General features: G+C 48.9%; 1 protein-coding gene across 6 annotated transcripts in view; it reads left to right on the top strand.

Annotated features, from left to right (window-relative positions):
- DNM3 (dynamin 3) overlaps nucleotides 1-26,405 on the top strand; it is a 369,351-nt gene that overhangs the window by 233,912 nt on the left and 109,034 nt on the right. For all 6 annotated transcript variants that reach the window (XM_028530855.2, XM_028530853.2, XM_028530854.2 and 3 more), the window contains one exon: nucleotides 25,211-25,320. In XM_028530855.2, the coding sequence (XP_028386656.1) occupies nucleotides 25,211-25,320 (110 nt within the window). The remainder of the gene's footprint in view (nucleotides 1-25,210; nucleotides 25,321-26,405) is intronic.

Raw genomic sequence — 26,405 nt, 5'->3', positions numbered from 1 at the left:
CTTTGGTTTAAAAAAATTTAATGTATCTATTTTAACAAACTTGCCTTGCGTTTACACAATAAGCTAAGTACTGTGTCTAGAAATGTAAAAATTAAAACTTGCAAGAATTCTAACATGGAAGATAGACTATAGACAGCAAAACGTAAGTGGTGATGCAGCGACCCAAGCAGCACAGAGTGTGACCACTGTCCTCTAGAGCTAAGAGGGTGCCGTAGGGGTAAGCGAGTGCACCCATGTGTGTATGGGGGTGATGGGCCTGGTGACCTGTGTGGGGAGAAGGAGGGACCCCAGCCAGGGAAGTCTTCCCAGTGCTGACAGCCCTTGGTAGCACCCAAAGGCCTCAGGCCAAGAGAGGGAAGAGGAGGGTGGCCGTGGGACCGAAGATGCCGAAAAGCTGATCAGGGAGAGCCCTTTCCACGCCCTCTCTGTGGCCAGGAAAAACCAACCTGTAGCTCCTTAGCTTTGACCTGTCTTCCCTGGCAAAGATGAAGCTGTTAAGATTGGTTGGTTGTTTTTCTGGGGGGTGAGGGTGGAGGGGAGGAAGGTGCATTTTATATAGGAAAGCTACGCCTTAATTTTATTCTCAAAATAGAAGATGCTGAGAAGATATACATGAGCAGGAACACTTTTCAGGTGATTCAGCATGAAGTTAACTTTTCTAGGTTGCAAATTCAATGTATGGAGTGAGGGAAATGCAGCTCCTCTGACCAGGATCCTAAAGAAGGTGAGCTAACCGAACCTCACAGGTGGTCCTTAAGGATAGCTCTAAACCCAGGATTCATTGCAGCCTGTGTACTTTAAGGGCTTGAACAGATCTGATGCAGTCATTGATGAGAAGGGGCTGTTTCTTCCACACCCATCTTGGCAGCTGTAGCAGCTGTGGCCTCTCTTCAAACACCCAGATTATTAGGTTAACCCCCGAAGTTGGGCCTTCTAGTTTTAGGATGAAATAGAAGTTTCTTGAAGTACCAGGCTTTCGGGTACAGCAGAGATGATGGCACAGGAGATGTACGCAAAATGCTTGCAGTGGGAAGTGATCAGATGCATTGGGATTAAACGGGAAAAAAAGAAGGAGCATGCGAACTCTCCAGCATGCAACAAAAGATGCCCGGACTCCATGCAGAGTTAAGGGGGTGCCTGGGAGTGGCGGAGAGAGAGGCCTCGGACAGGTGGCGGGGGAAGGAAGTTGACAGATGAGCCTTGCATTTCTTGAAAACTCGGTCTCTATCTCAGAGTTCACACAGGCGGACAGGAAGGGAACAGATGTCAGAAACAGTTCTTCTCAGGGCAGATTAAACGGTGGAGGAAATGGAGATCGCGTTACCAAATAACGACGGGAAGGGAAAGCGGTGTGTCTGAGTCGGGCTGCATGGAACGGCCGGGGGGGGCTTGGGTCTGAAGTGCGAGGGGCTATCGTATGAAAGCGGTAAACATCCGGCTGCCGCAGCGTGGCTGGCTGGGATTCCATTAACTGATGAGGATGAGAGCCGCTTCCTTTATTTGTTAATAAAAAGAGCGCCATTGTGGACAAGAACAGTAAAATTTAATTTTTAGATATGTGTGTTGCTCCATTGCAGAACCGGTGGGAAAGTGAAAGGAGCGTTACAGTGTATTGGAAGGCTGGGGGCACGGGGTGGTTGACGGGATCACATTATGTTACGTTCCTTTCGTTCTCCCTCATCCCACTTCCCTTCTCTCCCTGTATTTCTCCATCTCTTCCCCTGCTGGGGCCTGTGGCAGTGTGGGAACTCACAAGCGGTATTCAAAGAAAGATAGTTTATTATGAAGGGTATCACCCACATTATTATTATTATTTTGTGAGTATGTGTTCACTCAGAAAACATTTTTATTAGAAATGTAATTTTTAAAGCCCTGGTTGGCGTAGCTCAGTGGATTGAGCTCGGGCTGCGAACCAAAGCATTGCAGGTTCGATTCCCAGTCAGGGCACATGCCTGGGTTGCAGGCCACGGCCCCCAGCAACCACACATTGATGTTTCTCTCTCTCTCTCTCCTTCCCTTCCCTCTCTAAAAATAAAATAAATAAATTTAAAAAAAGAAATTTAATTTTTAAAAAGGAATGCAGTCAGTGAGATTTCTGGAGTACATATTAAGAATCTTCTCTCTTTTTAACAAATGTAAATCCTTTTTTAAAAAAGATTTTATTTATTTATTTTTTAGAGAAGGAAGGGAGGGAGAAAGAGGGAGAGAGAGAGAAACATCCATGTGCGGTTGCTGGGGGCCGTGGCCTGCAACCCAGGCATGTGCCCTGACTGGGAATCGAACCTGCAACACTTTGGTTCGCAGCCTGCGCTCAATCCACTGAGCTATGCCAGCCAGGAAGAATCTTCTTAACAGAGAGAACTTGGGCTGGAATTCAGAAGCCCCGGGTTCCTGCTTGAGCCCACCCCGAATTAGCACCGTGACCTCAGGCAAGTCACGTGCCCTCTTGTGACCCTGTTTCTCCAGCCGCAGAGAGGACCCGAGGTCGTATGAAACCTGGATGTTCCTGCCGGCGTGAATGCCATAGTCTCCGTGGTGATCCTAGTTCAGCAAACGGCACCCGCTGTGACCACAGGGAGGGAAGGGATACTCCCAGAGCCAAAAATTACCTTGGCGAAGGAGTTCCTCCCTTTTTGCCCATTCATTCTACTCATGCTAATTACACGTGACTGTGACCTCCTGGGTCGGGGAACACGCTTCTTCCAGATGCGCACATTAGTCATTCCCCCGTCTCCCGCGGGTCTCCACGCGATGGTCGTCTTCTCACGGGGCTTTCCTTCTTCCCTGTTTAAAACTGTGCATGCGTGTTCCCCATTTCATGCTTCGTTTTGCCACGACGCTCATCATTTTCTAATTTCTAAAGATTTCCCTTAGGCATTCATTACTTTTAGTCCCCTGCTAGGAGGTGGGATGAGGCCAAGGGTTGTGTCTTCTTCCATGCTGTGCACTGAACACTCAAACGAGAGTGCGTGGTGCGTCCCACCCTCAGTGCTGTCCCGCCCCATCAGGTAGCCGAGGGGCTCTAGACTAGGGGTGGGTGGACTGTTGCCATGGGAGTAGGGAGACTGGGAAAGTCAGAAGCGGTACTGAGGTCCGGGACCAATGTTTTCTAGTGTTTTGAGTGATAGGATCTTGGCTTCAGGCGAAAGCTTCTGTCGGAGCCCTCTAGAAAAGCGTAAAGCACAGACCTAGGCCGGCTGAGGACGGGGAAGGAACTCGGCCCAACCTGCTTCCCTCCCACACCCCCCCAGGTGATCCCTAAAGAAGCTTTGCAAACAATGAACCTCATCTCAAGAATCGCCTGGGACACTTGTTAGACATACAGGTTCCTGGGTTCCTCCCCGGGGACAGGAGGGGCATGCAGCAGGGCACTGGTGAAAGGCAGAGGTTGTATCAGGGAAGGGCACAAACCGACCACGGGGAGCAAGGACTCGGGAGGCTGGGCAGACACGGGTTAGCGAAAGGGCAATGGGGGCCCCACGAGTAAAGTCACGTTAAAGGGGGGTCGGTCACTTACACTTGTCTCGCACATGAGGAGAAGAACCTGGTTTGGGCTGAGAACCAGATATGTTTAAAAAGAGAAAAACAAAGCCATAGTTAGGCGTTGGCATTGTTGAATTTTTTTATTGACAAGGGCGCCAGAGAACCAACGTGCAACCGCTGGAATTAAATAGAACGTGGACAGAGCTCTGAACAGTCAAACCTGTGACGGAGAGAAAACCCCACCCCCCAGTCGGAGATCTCAGGAGATCTAACACTCACTGGTTCTTTAAACGCTGGCACACAGACAGAATCCAGGAAGAGATGTATTCAGGTCTGGTATTCTCACATTATATACTAATTTCCTTCTGTAGCAGCACAATAGAATCAGAGCACTGGTACTTTGCCATGTATAATGCACACCCACGTTTTTGGCCCAAAGTTTCAGGAAAAAAAATCTTTCGTTTTAATGTTTTATTCAGTTTTTTATTTACATAATGATCGTATTCCAGGGTATTGTTTTGCATATAGATATCATTGTTGCTTTCTAGAGTTACCCTTTTAATGCATAAGCATAAACAAAAGAATTAAGAACATTTATATAGACATGGAATTAGCACTACCCATGTATAACACACACCCTTATTTTGCCCTCAAAAATTTGGGCAAAAAAAATTGTGTGTTATACATGGCAAAATACAGTGATTTAAGTTGTGCAATCCCTCCAGACACACCGGTGGTTCCCATTGCATACCCATTCTTTTGTGAAAAATCCCCGTGTATGTACCCTATAACCTTCTACCCACCAATCCTTCCAGGTCTTTGCCTTCGTTGCCATCGAACTTTTTTCCGAGAAACCTCACGTCTTCGCACCTACCTCACACAGAGGGCATTCTAGCTCCCACGTCCTTGGCTGCCCTGGCGTGCCTCTCAGCATCCAAATATCCAAATGGAGCTCGTGGTCTCAGGGAACCCGTGCCCCACCTCCACCCATCTTCCCGGTCTCGGCGAACATCCCCCACGTCCACTCGCCCGAGTCCCATGGGTTTCGCTTCCAAACTGCTTTCAAATATGCGCGCTCTTTTTCTTCTCTCCACCCACCTTAGCCCAGGCTACCACTGTCTCCTTCCTGGACTCACGTCAGGTGGAGCTTCCTACCTGCTCTGCCGTGTGCCCGCGGCCACCGGGTCAGTTCTCGGAAGTCTGCCCTAGGGGTGGCTCCACCTGTCACTCGGTGACGTGCCCACCGCCACCGCCCCGCTCCACCATCTTTTCATCGGGGGCCAGTAAAGCAGCCAGCACTTGCCGTCTGAATTCTCAGCCTCTGCCTCCTGCTGTTCGCTGTATGGTGCCATACCGGCTTAATCTTCAAAGAGCAAACGTGTTCCCCAACTGCCCCGAGCTCGCTGAATGAAATCCAAACTTCTTAGTTCGGCATTCTTTGCACCAGAAATGCCCTGTCCTCATACTTAGGATGAGCAAAATCCTGCCCAGCTTTTCACAGCTTTTCCTGGCGTCCCCATAGACTGATGGGACCTCTCTGTCCCCTGAGCCCACAGGGACCTAACTTTCCCTCTGCCCCGAGAGGAGAGGCCTCCCTGAGGGCAGAGTCTCTCTGTGCTTCCCTCTGGGGACACACCCGGCACCGTCCCTCGCGCGTGGCGAGCACTCAGGACACTGAATGAGTCTCGGTACACTGACGGGGGCAGCGCTTTAGACGTAGAGGCTGAGAGAGGAGCTCAGTGACTGCGCCCACGTGCGGACCCTGGGACTCCATGCTAATCAGATGGAAACCACTCTGCATATGGGCGCGGGGCTGCGTTATTTGTTTTGTTTCCAAGAGAGCCAGGTCCTTTTACCACCGGAGAGGAAGAAAGGGGATTAAGCCGAAATTAATGTTTTGATGAAGATGAGGCAGATGGTAAATTGACCCAAGGGGAAGCAAAAAAAAAAAAAGAAGAAAAAAGCCCAACTCGCCACATGTGAGCACCAGAGACTCCTCATGATTGATGTTCGGTGCCTTGGAAACTCTCTTCAGGGCAAACTGCGTTTTCACTGCCGACTCCCATACATCGGAGGCATAGAGTAACTTCAAAACCAGAACTTAAAGCTACAAGGAACCTCAGACATCCACTCCGTTTGTGGTTTTCTCTCTCTCCTTTTTTTTTTGTTTTTAAGCACGAGGACCCTTTATTTAATCAAAATCTTCCATGAAACCCCATTCTGTGACATAAATAAAGATGGAATTGTTTTGGTTACAGCGGGGCGGGAGCCCGGGATCCGGCCCTTTGGCCTCGGGGCTCTCCGGCTTCCCCGGTGGCCCCCGGAGAACATCCGGAGAGACTCCAGAAGGCTGGTGCACGCAGCTCGAAACCAAGGATCTGGTCCCTCGGCTCATTTCTCACACAAGGACGCAGGTTCGGAGACGCCGTGCGTGCGGCCTGCCCAGGGTTACCGCAGCGGCCCGTGGCAGAGCCAGGACGAGAACTGCGGTTTCTCGCCATCCAGTCCGGTGTTGTCCTCCCGTTACTCTGTGACCCTTTTCTTTGACGGCACGAACCTCCTTCTGGTCACTTCATCGTAGTCTCTTTTTTTTTTTTTTTTTTTTTGCTCTGGCAGCATACATGCGCTTAAAGGCCTCCTGAACTTCTCTGTTTCTCACGATGGCTTCCACTCTAAACTCTTTCATGAGCCGCTATTATGAAATGGCCATATGACCATATTTTCATATAAAATGCCTTAGCCAGCTGGTAGCATGTTCACGGACGATTGAAAGAATTCTGTCTCATCCCCACAGTCAGGGGGACTTGGGAAAAGAACGGTACATAAGGAGAAAGGACTACGAAGTCTATTTTGAGGCCAGGATAGAAATACAGGATTAAGAAGAAGGGAGATATATAGGACTTTTTTTTTAAAGGAGAACCAAATGACACTGAGAAAATTCTTACTAATTCCACATTTCCCCCAAATGAAAACTATTGCTTTATCATGGAAGGAACAGTTACTATGAGATCCACCCCCCCAACCAGATTCTAAATGCACGGTACGGCATGGTCATCTGTAGGCACCATGTTGCACAGCGGTGCTCTTGAACTTGCTCATCTTGCACAGTTGAAACTTTTGGCTCTTCGCTGAGCAATTGCTTAGGGCCCCCCAGGCGCTGGCAACCACCGTTCTACTCTTTGGGTCTATGAGTTTGACTGTTTTATGTACGTCATATGAGTGCATCCAACAACCCCACTTCTGGGTATTTATCTGAAAGAACTGATGAGGTCAGGACCTGGGAGAGACGAGATGTCAGCACCTCACTGTTCACTGATGCACTTTTCTCAATAGCCGAGATGCAGAAGCAACCTACATGGGCGTTGGCGGTGGAACAGATAAAGAATGTGTGGCGTACACATACCATGGACTATTAGTCAGCCTTCAAAAGGAAGAAAATGCTGACACACGCAAAAACCTGGATGAAATTAGAAGACATTATGCTTAAGTGGAATAAACCAGAGAAGGACAGATAATGTGTGATTCTACTTAAGTGAGGTGTCTAAAGTAGTACAAATACTTCATTTTAAGAACACTTTTTATGGAGAAATTCAAGACTGAGAGTTTTTTAAAAAATCTAACATCTCACCATCCAGAAAAACAAACTTTATTAACCCTTCCTCTTTAGACATATCTGTTTTGAACATAAGTGCATGGATTTCTGTAACGGTACTACACAGTCTTCTGCAGCGGAATTCTTTCATTCAAGAAAAATCGGGGGGCTCTCCCCAGCGACTGTAGAGAGAGGTCACTCTATCTGGTGGTCCCTTTTCTGTGTATTTCTGTGAATTTATTATTTATACTTTCCTTCTTTTGTTGGGAGGATTAAATGAGTAAATACATGGTAAAATGCTTGGGACAATAAGCACTCAATAAATGTCAGCTGTAATTAATATGTACTGTAAATTGTTAGCTAGTCCCCAGGTGATGGACCATTCAGATTTTCAATAATAGTGAAGTAAGTAACATTTCATATGTGTACGCTTGTGTATTATTTTTTAGGTTCTATTCCAAAAAATGAAACATGGAATTACTGAGTCAAAGGATGGATACACGTAGAATTTTGATATTTTCACATCCCCTCTTCTCCAAGAGACTGTGCCAGTTAACATTCTAACCAAGAGTGTATGAGAATATGCCTTTCCCTGCATCTGGTCAATATGGAATATTATCTGTCTGATACACAAATGTTAACACACATGGGTGTGCATGTGCATTTCTTTGATCATTAGCAAGGGGTAGGGTCTTACATTTTCTTACATTTTATCATCTGAGAACTGCTAAAACTGTCTTTGACCACTTTTCTGTGAGTGTTGGTTTGTTTTTTTAACTGACATTTTTAGAGCTCTCTGAATATTATGCCTTTTAACTTTTAGTCATATGTATTGCTAGTACTTTTTTTCCTCAAATGGTCTATTTTTCAGTTTTGTCCATTTTGCCACGAAGAAGTATCTCATATCCATGGAACTTGTATAGTTTCAGGGGTTTTGTCAAAATCAAAAGTTTTCTTTTTAATGCCAGTTTTACTATACTCACCATGTTCAGGGGATTCTGGGACTTTGAGTTTCAGTCCACCTAAAATTTCTCTTTGTGGATGGGACATGGAAGCCAGTTCTTCTAAAATGTATTCAAAAGTCCAGTGTGTAATGCTGCCTTTTTTTATAAGTGTTATTACAGAAAGTATTATTTTTTTAATTTTATTTATTTATTTTTAGAGAGGGAAGGGAGGGAAAAAGAGAGAGAGAGAGAAACATCAATGTGTGGTTGCTGGGGGCCGTGGCCTGCAACCCAGGCATGTGCCCTGACCGGGACTCGAACCTGCAATGCTTTGGTTCGCAGCCCTCGCTCAATCCACTGAGCTACCCCAGCAAGGGCTAATGCCGCCTTTGATCCCAAACTGGATTCTCAGACACGTTTTGATCTATGTTCTTTTCTGTTCAACTAATCTGCCCATAGGCTTTTATGACGGCCTTGTGCTGTGTATCGCCTTGTAATGTCTATGTTCAATCTAAATGTTTGGAGGGCATATTCCTTCTAATTACATTTGTAGTTTTTCCTTTTTCATAGAATTCTCTTGGCTACTCTCAGCTGCTTATTCTGCCACGTGAAGCGTGGAATCATTCTGTCAAGTCATTTCTCATAAAATTATATTAGAAGTTTTCCTCGATATTATATTATAGTTATTTAATTTGGGGAGAATTTATAACTTTAAATATTGGTATTTCTATGCACGGTCTGTTTCTCATTTTATTTCAGCTTTGTCCCTCAGCACAATTTTATAACTTTATTCATATGGACACTGCACACTCCCTGGCAGGGTTATTCCCGGGCATTTTCCAGTGAATGCCCTGCGTTCATTTAACGATCAGTTTGGAGTACAATCCCACTAGTTGAGTCTGCAGTCTGAATATAAATTTTTTAAAAATGTCCATCAACAGTGATCATCAAAGACCTCTCCCTTTGCCATTTTTTGGCTGGGTCCCACCTTTCCTGAGAATCCTTCAACGACAGGTCGTTTCTGAAAAACATTAGTCATCTGTGCACAGTTCCCGTAAAAAGCTTGTTTGGCCAAGATTTTGCTATCGATTATTGGAAGAGCGAGGTTTTCATTATTTTTTAGTCTTCCTGAAGAAGAAACGACACCGGATGTCCACGGGCACACAGACTTTCCAGGGTTTATAAGTAAACACTCTGTATTCCGTCAGACAACTGTTATGCTTAATTCTCATTCATCCAACAAACAATGGCTGAGCCCTATTAGGTTCAAAGTCCTAAAACTAGAAACATTTCTCTCCTGTTCAGTAACTCATCGTCTGGTAGGAAGACAGAGATGAAACAAGTAATGGAAATACATGTTCTGAAACAATAAACCTGACCAAGTAAGAACTTAGAGACAAATGGTAACTAAATACCTAATAAACGAGTGTGTCAGTGTGTGCCTGTGTACGTTGGTAGCACTCTTTCGTAATGAAGAGCACACCCAGAAACACGCCCAGCTAGGGCAGGTCTCCGTAAGATGTGACTGTTAACTCATTCTCCATCCACGTGCAAAAATGGTGTCGGTGACAGTCCGCTTACGGCCTGTCTGTAAGTTCTAACTCTAGCGTTAGCTTTTGGAGTTTCAAAGCCTAAATGATTAATAAGATTTTGGAACAATGATTGAGTTCATGGTGCAGAATAAAAACTATATCCTTTTTTTATTACATGTGTCCACATGCGTATTCCAATAAAACAGAGCAGTGATTTTCAACCTTTTTCAACTCATGGCACGCCTAAACTAATTACTAAAATTCTGCAGCACACTTCCCCCCCAAATTTTTTTTTGCTTGTCTGACAGAAACTAGGTACGCTTTTGATTTAGTCACACCAGACGACTTTTGTATCGCCTGTTGTCATTTTTTTTTATTTGGCAGTCCAAGGGAGAAGAGGTCAGGGCCCCTGACTCAACAGTCAGCTACTGGCGTGTTCTAAACATGCTCGTGGCCCACGGGTTGGAAATCGCTGAAATAGAGGACAACAAAATCCTCCCTGTCACGTGTGCGGGTTGGGGATCTCACGGACACCTCCAGCGTCCCCTCACTAGGAAGCTGGAGAGGAGAAGGTTTTCCTGTGGTCCGAGCTGTGCTGATTCTTGTGTGTCCCCCCCCCCCCCCCACTTTGTCATCCTTTGCTGGCCGGTACTTGGACATCACATTTCTTCTCCAGGTTCACTCTTTCTACATGCAGAACAGCTTCGCCCTTCGCTTTTGCACATTCTCAAAACTCCCTCTCCCGGGTGACTGGAGTTCTGTCTTACTCTTTCATTCCTTCCCTGGGGGAGCCAAAACTGTGAGCCGGACTGACCCCCAGCCCCGGCGATGGCTCTTCTGTGTGGTGACGTTTCTCTGTTGGCCTCTGTTTTGAACTCGCTGTGCGTGCTGAGCTCTGCCCGGTGTCAGAATGAGTCAGATTTTTTATTTTGGGAGGACAAAGCTCTTGATCGGGATACAAACTAGAAAATTACCTTCTCTGCATGGGGCAACACTGTGCATGTGATAACACGCAGATGAAATGCCACTGAATCGTGGGCGTCGCTGCCTCGGCCCAGCTGGAGCTCATGGTGCTGCTGTCTGACCCAGCTGCTGTCTGAGGGTGGACGGAGGCTGTGCGTTCCCCCTCCCTGCCCCCCACGTTTGCATATTGTTTCAGGGAAGCAGTTGGGAGCCCCGGTGCTGTGCTGACCCCAGGAAAGGACCCTTGTTTAACCACTTCACCCCTCACCCCACTGTATAGGGCACATGCCACTTGAAAAGCAGGAGAAGGATTGGTACTAGCCAACCAATCTTTAACAGAGTTAGAATGTTCTCTTAAGTGAAGGTTATTTTTCTTCCTTTTTTTTTTTTTAATTACTTCCTGAGGGTGCAATGTCCCATGGGAATATCTCTCCTTGACTCCGCTAGTTCCTGCTTCTGTTCTCAGCCCAAGTCGGGGACCCAGTCCACCAGGGTCTGTCCCCACCCTCTAAAACAGGGTTTCCAGGGTCACCAGCGGCCTGGATCCTGCCACGTAGTGATTACTCTTCTATTTGCATCTCACGTATTTCTTAGAAACAGGAAACAAATGACCTCTCCCTCCCTCCCCACACCTTCTCCTCTTTGGCTGGTTTTCCTCACTGGCTCTTCTTCTTGGTCTCCTTGGACCGACCGGTTCTGTTGCCTTCCTTCTGCCTCTGAACGTCCGACAGGCCTGGGTCTCTCCTCTTCTCCACTCTCCCGCCGAACTCTTCCCGTCTTTTCTCTTCATACGCCTTCCGTAGGCCCTGCTTCTCTGACTACCGCAGTTAGGTCTCCAGCTCCGACCTCCGGACTCGGGTATCCAGCCACCCTCTGGACATGCACATTGGAGCGTCTCCCTGGCATCTCAGATTAAACTTTTCAGGACAGAACTTCACCTGCATATTTCATAGTCCTTAGGTTAGCAACAGGCGCTGCCATGAAGTTCAGAACATAAAGTCCACCTTCGATTCCTTTCTCCCCCCCCCTTCCCCCTCCAACCCTATTCAACTGCCCTGACAGAGATTCTAATGCCCTGATTCTCTTCCTCTCTGCTCACTTCTTATCCTGCTCCATTGCCACGTTTTTCTTTTCATCCTGCCCTTCTTCTTCTCATCATCCCCCGCCAAGGAAGGGATTTCAGTCCCCATTTTAAAAAATGCTTACAGTTCCTTACATTTTCACTATAAGTAAATCGACATAAAATATAATTTCTTATGAGGGGAACGTATCGTTGAGGCTTACTCTAACACCCGTGTGCAGGGTGGTGGTGAGGAACAGAGGGGCTGCAAAAACAATGTCAAAACTTGTACACACTAAAAAGAGAGTGGTTCTGATGTTACTCATTAGGAAGTTGAAGGTGCCAGCACTCCCGAAAACGGCTGTAACATCTCACAGTTCAGTTACATCCACTGGTTAGGAAGCATGTGTCTTTTTTTTTTTAAGATTTATTTATTTATTTATTTTTAGAGAGGGAAGGGAGGGGGGAGAGAGAGAGAGAGAGAGAAAGAGAGAGAGAGAGAGAGAGAGAGAGAGAGAGAGAGAGAGAGAGATTGATTCAATGTGCAGTTGCTGGGGGTTCTGGCCTGCAACCCAGGAATGTACCCTGGCTGGGAATTGAACCTGGGACACTTTGGTTCCCAGCCCATGCTCAATCCACTGAGCTATGCCAGCCAGGGCAGAAGCATGTGTCTTGGACAAAGCTGCGTGCCGTAAGTCTTGGGGAAACTTGAATTGCTAAAGGAACTCGCTGCCCAGGAGGGGAGGCAGGCAGGTGAAGAAACAAGCGCGATGGTGGAAGAAGCACAACCGCGCGGATGTGTGCAGGTGGAGGCTCCGGGAGGGGTGAGCAGCTGGGGGGGAGCGGGCTCGTCCCTCACGCAGCTGCTCAGGTGGAACACTCAGGGGCCGCCCTTCATTCCTCTCTGCCCCTCAGCCCTGCCCCCATCCAGTCCGACTTTAGGGTCTGCGGACTCGGCTCGAAGGGCTGTCAGACGTCTTCTGTAAGGGACAGGCAGTGAATGTCTTGGGCTCAGCAAGCCATATGTGATTTCTGTCTCTTCTTCTTCCTCTTCCTTCTCATCCTCCTCTTCTTCTTCCTCCTCCTCCTCTTCTTCTTTCTCTTCCTCCTCTTCCTCCTCCCCTTCTTCCTCTTCTCTTCCTTCTCCTTTTCCTCTTTCTCCACCTTCTTCTCCTTTCTCTCTTTCTTTCCCCCTCCTAACTATTTATTTACTTATTTTTAAACAAGAGATTTTAGGCTTTTACTTCTTTTTTTAAAGATTTTATTTATTTATTTTTAGAGAGGGAAGGGAGGGAGATAGAGAGAGAGAGAAAGAAACATCAATGTGCGGTTGCTGGGGGCCATGGCCTGCAACCCAGGCATGTGCCCTAACTGGGAATCGAACCTGCGACACTTTGGTCCGCAGCCCACGCTCCATCCACTGAGCTCCGCCAGCCAGGGCTTCCCCCTCCTAACTATTTAAAATGATAAACACCATTCTTACCTACTAGGGCCATACAAGCGTAAGTTCAGGCTAGATTTTGCCTGCAGGTAGGTAGTTTGCCCACCACTGCTCTCCTCCAAAACCCCTTCCCAAACCCAGTGACTTGTCCCCTCAGCACCTGTCCCAGTGGGAATGACTGATCCCCGCCTCTCCCCTGTACTGCTGTGTTCGTCTTCTGTATGGGTTCCTGCTCCCCCTCTCGGCCCCCCCTAACTCACACTCCACAAGGCAGCCAAGCCATAAGTCACGCATATTACTGCTCCCCGTGTCAATGAAGCCTTCCCTGACAAACCTATAAAAATAATGCCTTGCAACACTCCTGTTATGCTTAAAGAACTGAAGTTCTAGGGTGGGGGTGGGGAGGAGAAAAGGGCCATGCTGCTAGAGAGGCACTGTAGTTCTCCACACTAGTTTTATTTTAAACATGTGTGATTACTTGTTAACACAGGCAGTCAAAAAATAAGGGATCTGAGATTTGGCCTGTCATCCTCAAGGTTTTCATAATTGAATTACAATTACTCTGAATAATGAAACAGGGGTTGATTAAATGCAATGGTAAGTAACCCAGTACTACAGCTTAGCACAGGGAAGAAAAGGAGGGGGGAGGGGAAGGGGACCGGGCCGAGGGGAGCACACACACTGTCCTCGAATGCGGGGTCGTTACATGTACGCGGTTCATCTGCCCTCGGGTTGCTGGGGGTCTTCGCTGTTCTGCTGCCGCCTGGGTTCAGTGTGTTCCCTGCCATCCGTGAGGTCTGGGGGTGAGAAGTCACCACGATCCCCGCTTCCACGCAATGACTTCCCACCAGCTCTTGGCCGTCACCTGGGCACCGATTCTCTCTGCGCTTCCTTTGTTTCGCTGCCTCTCCTTTTGTTAAGGGCCCGGGCTCCTGGTGTCTTTCCCCCCCACCCCTCCCCAGGTACCCCGAACTCCTCCACGGCTCCGTTTCTGAGCCGCACAAGTCAGCATTTACCAGCCCAGCTTCTTAAAAGGAAGCAGATAATTTGCAGCAAAAATTAAACATAGGTTCAATTACACATGTCAGTATGAATTAGACACACGTTGTTGGGATATTTTCAAGAGCTCCTCTTTTAAATAGTACCTTCTTGTTTTCCAGAAGATGAAAATGCTTTTGCATCTATTGCCTCTTTGTTCCCATAACGTTAAGTTTGTTTTCATTTTTTCGGTTTAGGGCTTGGGCTTGGGTATTATTATCCCTTCTTTTCATATGGTGAACTGAAGCGCAAAGCAGGAAAACAGTCCCCGCAGGGACCCCCAGTGTGTGCCCCCGCCGTGGCTGGACCACAGGGACCCCTGGCACATGCCCCCGCTGTGGCTGGACCACAGGGAGCCCCGCCGAGGCTCCAGCCACACTGGGCCTCCCAGCTTCCGGGGGCCTGGCCTGGGATTTTTCTCCTGGTCTTGCTGAGAGCAATGAGAAACTGAAGCAATTTCTAAGCTCTGCTCCAAGTTATTTAGAAGTCAGGGTCATTTGTACCTATTTTGACTGCGTCAGCCCTTTTAAGAGAATGCCAAATGCGCTTCCCCTAAACCAGTGCTTCTCAAACTTGGGTACATGCAAAAACCCTTTAAAGGAAAAGAGTCTTTGTCAGTTAGGAGCCTAATAAGCAAACTACTCTCATTCCTGAAATCACATAAATATGTGCAAGCGGCAAATTGTTTTGTTTTCAATATCTGCAAATAAACGCCTTATGCTTGTTGATCTAGATCCAAAAAAGCCAAGCAAGTCAAATGCAAACAAAACGGCATGACCAGGAAATGTCAATGGGTGGGCGCATGAATCGTGTTTAGGGCGCATAATAAGCTGGTCAGCGGGAAAGTGCTCTGGCCGCCAGGCGTGGGTTCCTGCGCCACGGGCTGCCCGGGCTGCCCTGTGCGGCGTGGCCCGGCGTCCTCCTGCCCCTCCTGTGCTGCCCGCACTGCCCCTGCGCCCACAGCCGTGACCAGGCTCAATGGGGAGGAATGGTTGAGGCGCTTTCCCCTCGACCAGAGCCCTGATTCTGCGTGGGCACGTGTTTGAGCCCATAGCGGTGCTCAGACCACCAGCTGTGCTCGGGGCCCCGCAGCCGGAGGTCATCTGCAGACCAGGGCTGCTTCTCCTGCGGCGGAGTACAGAAGGGGCCCCTTTCCCCTGTTCCCTCTCCAGGCTGCACTCTCCGATCGGGGGGAGGAGGGCTCTCAGGGGCACGCAAAGGGCCCTGGACCCAGCTCTCCTGTGCGAAGGGACTATTTCCCTCTCCGACGGAGCTGCGCTGAATTATGGGACTGTCAGCGGGGGAGGGGCAGCGCTGCCGACTTAACCAGCGGTGTGAGGGGCTTCAGCAAAGCGCACTCATTTGGTCGGACGCTTCTTCCTGTCGCTTTCCCCCCTCGCGCTGCCTCTTTCTGCGGTTTTGTCTTTTTTTTTCTGAAATGATAGAGTGAGAGGGGAAAGCTTCAGCTTTGATTTCTGTTTGTAGCTCGGTGACAAATGATGGGGATCAAATTTAAACCATGCATCTACTGGGTTCTGGGAATCGTCAGAGGATTGTATGTGTACATGCTTCCCTGACCCCCATTTTCTCAGAGAAGTAAAAATTAAGCTGCATTGTAAACAATGTACTTTCTAGAGCTGATTAAAAGTATATATATATATATATATATATATATATATATATGGTATACTGAGCCAGAATAATACTTTTATTTCCTATAAGGATGCCCAAAGGGCTGTGCATGTAGAATTTTGCATGATTAATATGCGCTTGCAAGCCAAAGCAGAGTAAGCGGCAGCGTGATTTCGGCCACTTTGTAATTTAATGTGCACCGCAGAAGCCAGCATCGTCGGGGGGGGGGGGGGGTGTCACTACCAGGAATCCGTGCCGTATCGGACCCCCTGGCCAAGAAGCAGTCACTGTTCCAAGCCTGAAAGTTTCTCATTTAGAAAAAACACGAGTCGCGTTGCCCTGGATCCCAGGAAGAAGTGAGGACCCGAGACCACTGAGCGTTTGAAACATGCTAATGTTCAAGTGCCTGCAGTGCGTGTGGCCACGCTGGCACATGTTTTCCTTTCTAGTAACCGGAGAAGCGTGGCGCTCCCACTCAGGCCCGGCACTCAGCTTACCAGCCGAGGGAATTTAACCCGGGGGGTCCTCTGCTGTCTCCGCGTTTGCAGTGGTTTGTAGGCACGTACGTGCCACGGGGACTTGTCCCTTCCGTCGTAATCACCTCTGCTGTCGCCTTAGTTTCTTTCCCACAGTGCTGCTCAGAGGCCGTTCTTCTCACCTACCCCTTGCCTTTTCCACATAACATTTCTGATGAATTTTTTTTTCTCATGCACCTAATTTTTTTCCTCGTTGAAGACTCTTCCCTTGAGTGAGAAGCTGGAAATTCCTAATTGCATAACTGTATCACACACACACACACACACACTAATAATCAGTTCATGGGAGGTTTCTTTTTAATTTTTAATTTTTTTAGCTTTTAATTTTAAAAAATTTCATCCTTTCATTTAAATATTTGTCAATGGAGCATGGCTTGGAAATTCAGGGCATCAGCGCATAAAGAAGCATCGGCAGGCAGGGCCCAGGACTGGGCCGAGTTTCCAGGGAGGGCTGCACTGAGTTTCAGGGCCGGGAGGAAGGGGCCCCAGGAATGGCCTCTGAATCCAGGGCCACGACCCCCACCCTGATCCAGGCCGACGGGACAGGTGTCACCTGCCCCGCTGCTCCCAAGCGTGACCCACTTCTGAATCAGAGTCTGGCATGCGCACATCAGATTGACTGAGACCGTATGTCGTCTGGAGCCTGAGCGGCAGGGGCCTGAGAGACCCCTTCAGTGAGTACCGTGACACTCCGTGGAAGCTCCGTGTGGCGGGGAGGCTTCCAGAAGACAGGGCGTCCCTGTAAGGTGGTCAGGTCACAGGGTGGCTTTTCGCGGAAATGGTATACCATGGGGCGTCTTCTCTCCAGAGGAGCATCCAGCATCCAGCCTGGTGGGGGCAGAGAGACCCATCTGGTTGCCGCCATTCTGGGGAGGGGCAGGAAAGGGGCCAGAGGGGCATGCCAGCATGGGGACCTTCCCTGAGCTCCCTTGTTTGTGCCCCACTTTTGCTGCCTACCCTCCCTGGCATCTCTGGGTCCAAAACGTCTTTTGTCTATGTTTTCTCTAGGGGAATAGGCTACAGTCTCCTGCCATGCTCAGAGGGGGTGGCCCTCTGTTATCCGTGGTTCTTCTCTCTGCAGAGGCTTCCTGGCCCTGCTGTCTCAGCCCCACAGCTGTATCGCCCTCTGCCAGGGGGGTGCCAGGTGCCTCCAGGGACAGGGCAGGACCCGACTGGGCTGGCTTCTCCTCCATCCTCTCCCCCCGTGGTACCTGGGGGAGCAGCTCCTCTCTGTTATTTAGTCAATGGACACTCCTCTGTCTGCTTGCTCTCCTCCAGAGCTTCTGGGGGATCCCTCACCCTCTGTTTTCTCTGCTCCCCTTTTCGTTGTGCCTTTTATCCCTTTACTGTTGTCAGAGTGGGTATGGGGGAGAGGAAAAGCAGAGATGCATGGGATCCATCTGCCACGCTTTGTCAGTCCTTTAAATGGGTTCTTTATACTCATATCATTGTTGGCCTTGTACTTTATCAATCTTGTGTGTGCAGATACTCATGAATGTGCCTTTAAATATAAGAATTATCAATACTATAGAGAGTAAAGATAAAAACTTGATGATACAATCCTTAATGTTTTTTTACTTTCAAATTATAAAAGTATGTTTTTAGTGGGGGGAGAGGAGGAATCCACATTTCAAGGATATTAGACATACCTAAAATACAGGTCAATATATATTTAGTACAAAAAATAGTGGCACTGCCCAAGAACGCCATCAGAATGGAGGAGGGAGCCTTCCAGTGTGCTCGTGTGGCCAGGGAGGCTTCCTGGGGGAGGTGGAAATTGAATGGGTGTCAGAAGGGAGGGAAGGAGCCAGGGGAAGACCAGGGTCTGGTAATTGGGTGTTGGCACGTCATTCCCTTACCTGATAGAGACGAGGCAGGTGCTCCCCACTGAAGGGTCCGAGTGAGTGCCGAGGGCAGCCACAAAGCCAATGACATGTAGACTGGGATGTTTCCTTGGGCTGGCCAGGACCACTCACCTACGTTCCTTGAGTGCCCAACAGAAAAACCTGAAGAAGTCTTCCTACGGACAGCCCGCTGGCTCCCAGATGCTGTTTACTACTCACGGTGTAGTTCGGATTGGGGCCCAAATAAAGAGATGGGCAGTCTGTAGTGTGAGTTTCACACTTGTGCACCTCTGTACCTGTAACTCCTTAATAGCGATAAACACCAGATTCCAGTTTTCAGCAGTATGTTTTCTCGAATTCTAGAATTCTCAGTGTGTTTACAGCCTCTCTTTTTACCCTGATATTTTGGTTGCCTTATAAGTCAGTCATCGTTGAGTTCCTAAACGAGGCAAAGCACTGTACCAGCCCAGGAGGGGACTCAGTCATATAGTCATTGGACGTGTTTTTGTTGAATGTCAACTCTGCCGCAGAAACTAAAAAGGACACGGTTGGTTTCCTCTGAGAGCTGGTGATGTGATGGAAGTTGGGACGTAGTTACAGAGTAGCAGGGGAGCAAGACTCATAGAAGGATGAGCAACAGCAACAATAAAGGTAATGATAGCGAGGATTTGCTCTCTGCACACTTAGGTGAAACCTTTGGACACTTAGGAAATGAAAGTTCAAAGTAACAAACCAAGCGCGCGGTGCTGTCCTGATTAGCCTGGAGTGAAGGGGATTGTGGGAACAGTAGCAGAGGCCTGTGTGGGTGCCTGGATGCGGCAGGGGCTTTGGATGGCTCCACAGCACTGCATTCTGGGGTGAGTTTTTGGCGGACCCCTCAAAATGCCCAGGCAGGCAGGCAGGGCATGGCATGGCAGGGGTGCTTTGAATTGGAAGGGTTTGCTAAATTGCATCCGTGGTTCTGAGAGACCTATTCGACCAGTTAGAAGCCATAGGTAGCATCTTAGGCAGAGTTTTCTGTTTGTCAGTTTTTCATAGAATTTTTAGATTCTCAAATTTATTTGACTATCACACATCTTATTCAACAATTAGCTTGAGTTATCGGACATTCCCAAATAAATTCAACAGATATTTGTAATTCATGGTATGTAAATTTCAATGGCTGATACCATGCTAGGCATAATAATCTATAGACATGGAGAAGGACTCGTGGTCTTATATCTTGAAGCTTTTGTTGCCTTATTAGTGAGAACAGGTATGCACAGATAAAATGATTCAGGGCAACATTTCCAAGTTACGAAACTCCCTGACTGTCAATCACCGAGTGTGTAAAGACTCCCCAGTTCTTTGCAAACTCGGGAGCTGGTCCACCACACACCCAACCTTCTTCTTATACCCCCTGGAGCTCCTCCCAGCAACCGAGCTGTACGGATGGTGCTCACCCATCACCGGGCACTTGCCGACTGACACCACCCGTCCCTCGTCAGTCCTTTTGTCTCCTTTCAAGGGGGATGAACACACACGGTGGCCATCCCATAGTTCCCGCCTCCCTTCCCCTCGATCCCTCTGCCTTTCACCACTCACAGCGTGGCCAGTCCCACCCGAGACCTCGCTGCTGTGCACATCAAATGCGCCCTCGCTGGGCCTGTCCTGTCCCTCCTCTTTCCTCCAACTCTGGCCACGTCACTCACCGCACAGGGAGGGCAACCCCTCGGGTTCCTCTCCCTTTGGCCGAGGATCCCCAGCCCCCTCCTGGGGGCCTCCTGTGTTGGCGGTGCTGGCCGCTGCCTTCTGCAGAGGAAGGGACAGGTGCTGTGTTCGAGAGCGAAGGTAGGAACAGTGGGACAGCAGTGCCACCGGCTTCTGCAGCTTTGGGCATAGGCAGAGTTTCCTTTCTGAATCTCTTTAAAAATTCTCAAAACATGGCCCTGGCTGGAGTAGCTCAGTGGATTGAGTGCGGGCTGCGAACCAAAGTGTCATAGGTTCGATTCCCAGTCAGGGCACATGCCTGGGTTGCAGGCCATGACCCCCAGCAACGGCACATTGATGTTTCTCTCTCTCCCTCTCTCTCTCTCCCTCTCTCTCTTTCTCTCTCCCTTACCTCTCTAAAAATAAATAAATAAATAAAATCTTTAAAAAATTCTCAAAACATGGAGGACCCTCCAAACATTAAAACTGGAACTACCATATGATCCCACGATTCCACTTGGGGAAGCCAGTCCCCCTTCTACCTGTGGCTTGACTCTCTGCAATTTCAGTTCCCCGAGGCCAGCTGGTATCCAGAAATATTAAATAGGACATTTCAGAAATAACCTGTTTCTCGGTTTTCGACTGCATGCTGCTCGGAGCAGGGTGGTGAAGTCTCATGCCACCTCCCTCCATCCCCCCCAGATGTGAGTCACCCCTTGGCTGGCATCTCCACGCCGTGTGCACTCCCCACCCGTAAGTCACCAGGTAGCCGGCTTGGTGATCGGATTGACTGTCGCGGTCATCGCTGTGCTCGTGTTCAAGTCACCCCTACGGCACCTGGCGTTGCGTCACAAGGCCCACATCATCATAGGGAGACGGATGAACACAGCATAATATGGTATTTTGAGAACGAGCGAAACCACCTTCCCCAAACCTCTATTACAGTGTATTGTTAGAATTGTTCTTTATTGTCGTTGATCTGTTAACTGTGCCTAATTTATAAATTAAACTTTATCCTAAGTGTGCTAGAGAAAAGGCATGGTATTTATAGGGTTTGGTATCATCCGTGGTTTCAGGCACCCGCTGGGGGTCTCACGCCCCATGGAAAAGGGGAGCTACTCCATCTTCAAAGGTAACGAAAGCACTCCCCCGGAAAGACATCCACGTCCCCATGTGTGCGGCAGCAGCAGCACTTACAAACAGCCGACGTATGGAAGCAGCCGAAGTGCTCACTGATGTAAAGAAGTTGTGAGACACACACACACACACACACACACACTCACACATTGGGGTATTATTCAGCCATAAAAGCCTTTGGCAATAACGTGGATGGACCTTGGAGGGACGATGCTAAGTGAAATAAGTCACACACAGAGAAAGACAAACACCGTACGATCTCACGTGTATGTGGAGTCTTAAAACGAAACAAAACCGAATAGAGAAAGAGACCCGGCGTGTGGTTACCAGAGGCGGGGGGGTGGGCGAAAGGGGGAGTCGGGGGACGCCGGGCCAAAGGCACCGCGCTCCCTCCCGCTGGAAGACCAGGAAGTCCTGGGCGTGACCGACGGCGTGACAACTCCAGCGGGCTGCCGCGTGACTGCCGCGTGACAGGCGGGAAAGAGGCTCAGAGAGTAAATCCCAGAAGTTCTCATCACAAGGAGCAAATGTTTCCCTTTATTCTTCTGTCTTTTCTTTTTGTTGTATCTATTGTGTCTGAGAAGACGGATGTTAGCCGAACCGCTTGTGGTGACCATTTCACAGAACATGCAGATCAGATCATCATGCTGCGCGCCTTAAACATGTGCAGTGGTGTGTATTGATTATGTCTCAGTGAGACTGAAAAAAAAATCACTTTGAAAAATCTTTCTCTAGAGTTTTAGAAGAGCTTCCTCCAAAGTGTCTTTTCAAGATTAAATGTTTTAAGATGTCAAATTTTATTTTGTATTTATTTACAAATATCACAAAAACTTCTCTACATATTTTTTTAAATCGTCTTTGCTAATGCATCCTGCTTGAACAACAGGATTGACCCAACATCCCAGGCTCCAAATGCACAACCTTTTCACAAAGTTTTAATATGATGCATTTAGATGGTGAAGGTGTCATGTGTAATTCAAAATGAACAGAATAAACAATGCAAACAATGCCTGTTGTAGGAGCTGAAAGGTGAGAGGTGGGGGAGGGCCCGGGAGCGAGAGAGGCAGTTACCTACGTGGGGAAACTTGCCCCGGAGGGAGCACCTGAAGTAGACGCTAAGTAACAGACGGATGTGGGAGAAGTTCAAGGCGTGCTTCAGGTTGGGAACAGATTGTCGGCAAAGGTGAGTTTCGCTGAAATGGAGACTTCTTGCAGAAGAGGAAAGGAAATATTGACAAATCAGGATTGGATTAACTTGTAGGTGTTTTCCAGTGTCATATGAAGGACTTCTGTGGATTTTCTCCCATAAATAACAGCGAGTTATGAACGCTTTGGAGGACTCGAATGCATTCGATAGAGCAGTTGTGGAAACTGCCCTCCCTGGTGGCGCGGGAGGACGTGGGAGGCCAGTAGACCATGTAGGAGCACGCGGTGCACGACGCGGGGATGAGGTCCACGCAGCGGGAAAGCCAGACGCAGGGGCTGCGGCAGGAGCTGCAGGCGCGGGGCGGTGGTCCCGACGCGGCAAAGGAGGACGCGGCGGAGGGAGACAGGGCAGGAAGGTCGTGAGGTTTCAGACGGGGTGACGGGGCCACGGAGACTACCTCTGACGGCAGAAACGGGGAGCTCCGAGGGGAAAAGGCGTTAGGGCCGAGGAGGGGAAGGACAGCGTGGTGCGCACACGGACTCCGCGCTGTCGGTAGAAAGTGGACGCAGCCACACGGCGCGCAGCAGCTGCGTGCCGGACCGTGACCATGAGCACACGAGTTAGGTTCAGTCATACCTTATTTACCCTGGTATCTTAAACATGCCATTCCAACATATAATCAATACACAGGTATTAACGAGATCGTTCGCATTGTTGTTCTCTTACGGAGTCTCACACCGAGTGAGAATTCAGCATTCAGAGCACAGCCCCCCGTTCAGCTACTTGTCACGTGCTCAGTAGTCAGCTGTGGCTGGTGGCTACCCTGCTGGACAGGGCCCTGTTAGTTTAATAAAACTCACAAATCTGTGTGGCAAGGGACTCCATTAAGCTGGGGCTAAGACTCACTGTATCGGAAAGGATAATTCTGTTTATCCCTTATCACTTCTGTTGCTTCTGTTTATTTTAGCCTTCTCATATTCAGAATGTCCTTTTCGCAAGACATCATTCTTCCCCGAGAGCACCAGGAATTTTTAGCAACGTTCACAACATGCCACTCCACTGCCCTCTCCTTCAGGTCTCCGCCGGACTAACAACTTTAATTAAACAAGTTGGTCCGAGTCTCTTTTTTTTTCTTCTTTTGTCAGTCTTCACACTCTTGATTATGAAATAATTCAGCACCCTGTCTTCAGAACCCGGGGACAAAGGACATTTCATACGTTGGACGTGAAACTGCATTTTCCCCGTTTCCCTGCCCGCCTCCGTGTGGATGTCTCCCGGGCTGAATGTCTGACATCCACTCGCCGGCACTTCGGTCTTCCCTATACGCCGGAGAACGCAGTTCAAAGGGAGCCTCCTTCTATAGGAAACACGCCAGGGACATTGTGTTCCATCCCCAACAATGAAATGCAGATTTCCATTAAAAGGCAAATCCATCATTTCAAAACGTTAACTAGGACGGTGCGTTAAAAGAGTCCAGCTGCTTAAACTTAGGGCATTGAAAGGCGTCTAAAAAAGTTTCCCTGGGTCTCAAGCATTTCCATTTAATTATGCACTGACTAGTTTTTTTTGTTCATTCGGTCTATGGTCTTGCCTCGCTCTCCCGTGTGTGTGTGTGTGTGTGCGTGTGTGTTTGTGTGTTTCACACAAGCCAGCCTCTGCTGTGGTGCTCCATTTACTTCTGTGTTTTGCTCTTCAGAATATTGTTGTGTTTGCTGATACATTACTAATTTTTGCGCAAGAAATACTGGAACGTTCTTACAGTGGTTTGCTTTTTCATGCGTAGTCTGACGAAGGCTTCCGTCACTCCCATTTAGTTTCTTTTATTTATTATTATTATTATTTTAAACCTTCTCTGAAGACCCCGGTTGCCAGGACAGCCGCGGCGGTCTCCCACCAGCGCCCTGCAGCCCCTGCTTCAGCCGCCCGTCTCTCTCTGTCGTGCTCTCTCTCCTGTGCCCGGCTGTTCTCTGATCAGTCAAGGAGGAGGCAGTGGCCGAGAGAGGGCTGCTCCTGATGGCCCTCTGGGGGCGCAGACCATGGGGTTCCCTCGTGAGCTCCCACCCTCGGGCCCAGCTGCACACCCGCAAGCACGTGCTGCGGGGGCTGGAGGAACACACGCGGCGTCAGACGTGCCCGTGCACAGAGCACGTCTTCCCCACAGGAAGAACACGGATGGCTGCTTGCTAAAAGTCACAGTGAAGGCGGGGCCTGTTTGTTCTCTGGACCAGCTCCGGAGACGGAGGCTGGGACCGTACAAGGGTCTACCGTCTAGCAGAGATGGGGCCCCAGTGCCCCGGTACTCAACCTTGCCTTGGGTTCTTACCCGTGTGTGTGGCTGTCCTAGTACACTGGCGGTTAAGCTTTATTAGCTCACATGATAACATCACCCCCCCCCCCGCCCCGCCCCGGGGCCAGTCTGTAAAAGTCAGCATTTCTAATGATTCTTGGGTAACCAGTATGTTTCTGCAAAGACCCGTTTGCTCCCATTTGCAGACCTCTCCTCTCCCGTGTCCGTTTTTCCCTAAAGAATCATTTGTTTTGGAAAAGAATTTGTTCTCGTCAGTATCAGTGCTCTTCCAGTGGGTCCTTTTCCTCTCCCCCGTCGAAGGGCATCGTGTTTTTTCTTTCCTGGCCCCACATGGGTCCCAGGCCGAAGCGAAGGAGCGTTGCTGTGCTCCAGCATAATTTATGGGGGGGGGACTGCATGCTGGGGTCCCGTGCTCACAGGCCCCTGCCAGCACTGGCTATCAAAACTGCTTAGGCTGCAAATAAAATATGAAATGAAATCCATCTGGCACTTCTCATTGAATTAGGACCAGAACATTTTTGTTAAATATTAACAGATGGCTAAATTCTTAATATCAAACTAACATTTGAAGACTTCTAAGGGGACCCACATGAGGAAGAAAGGCTAGAGGCCCATGTGTTCCCTCCATCCCCGAGCCCCTTCCTTCCTCTGCCCGCCCCCCCCCCACCCTCCGACCACGTGTGGGGAACCATCGGAGGTCCCCATCTCACAGAACGTCTGCTGTTCCATATCTGGTACCAAAATGGCGGGAGATGGTACCCAAGGGGTCGTGACCAAACGTTGGCCAGCCCAGGGGGGAAGGTCGCCCTCGGCCTGCTTCAGGATCTCTCACTAAAGCTCCGCCTCCTCCCGCTCTCTCCGCAGGAGAAAGAGAAGAAGTACATGCTCCCCTTGGACAACCTGAAGGTGCGCGACGTGGAAAAGACCTTTATGTCTAGCAAGCACATCTTTGCACTCTTTAACACGGAGCAGAGGTAAGAACGCCGCGTCTTCAGAGCGCGGGCCCCGGAGCCTCTGCGTGGTCCGGAGGTCTGGTTCCCCATCGTTGCTGTGGGCCCGCCTTAACGTGTGGCGACTCAGCAGCTGCCCCCCCAATTTATGTTGGGCTTTTAGCTTCCCCCAGGGGTTATGGGTTCCAAAGGGTCAAAGTTAAAACGAGAAGGATCTCTAAGTGCTCATGAGTTTATCCCCTGCGGGCACCGCATCCATCAGGCTGCTTCTGTCCTTCCAGTGCGTTTTATGGCTTTGAAGTCTCCCCTGTCCTGGACGTACTGGTTACCTGCTCACGAATTACTCAGCTCTGATTTTAATGATATCTGCCCGGCATGAGTGGATACAGACCCTCTCGTGTATTGTAGATGATGACAAAGTTCTCCCATCGGTGACTAGAATTACCCAGTTAATGTGAATACAGACACATAGTAGTTCACGGGTTCTCAGAACACCATCTATGTTCATGTCTGTTTTTTTGTAACAATTGCTTGTGAGGTTAAAAGACAGAGTAGCAGTGTGGTTACCATTTTATAAATTAGGAAATGTAGCGCAGAGAGGTTCACTGATTTTCTTAAGGCCTCAAAACGGAAGTGCCTGGGAGAGCTGAACCCTCAATCAGAACTTCCTCGTCTAAGGGCCCCTACCTTCCTTCCTTCTTTCCTTCCTTCCTTCCTTCCTTCCTTCCTTCCTTCCTTCCTTCCTTCCTTCTTTCTTTCCTTCTTTCTTTCTTTCCTTCTTTCTTTCTTTCCTGCCACTCACCTACCATAGCTAGAGTTCCTCTTGGACTGGTAGTCTCGGAGTGCCATGGTCGGTGACTGAAACCAGAGGTCAAGTTGAACAAATGGGGAGGGCACAGACGTCAAGGACAGGGAGATGTAAAGGGGCCATGACAACCAGGCAAGGGTAACATAGCTCCTTCCCAGATGGAAATGTTATAGGAAACAGCTCATTCATGTCTATGAGTCAGTCACTCAGAGACGGAGTGACTCGGCGGAGGGGTCCACTTTTAACTCATCTGTCCAGGCCTTTTATCTTTATTTAGCAATGAACGGCGCTCCTTGACCAG

The sequence above is a fragment of the Phyllostomus discolor genome, chromosome 14 (genome assembly GCF_004126475.2).
Source record: "Phyllostomus discolor isolate MPI-MPIP mPhyDis1 chromosome 14, mPhyDis1.pri.v3, whole genome shotgun sequence".
Taxonomy (NCBI): domain Eukaryota; kingdom Metazoa; phylum Chordata; class Mammalia; order Chiroptera; family Phyllostomidae; genus Phyllostomus; species Phyllostomus discolor.
The sequence above is the reverse complement of the archived record's forward strand: the minus strand, read 5'-3'. Positions and strand labels throughout refer to the sequence as shown.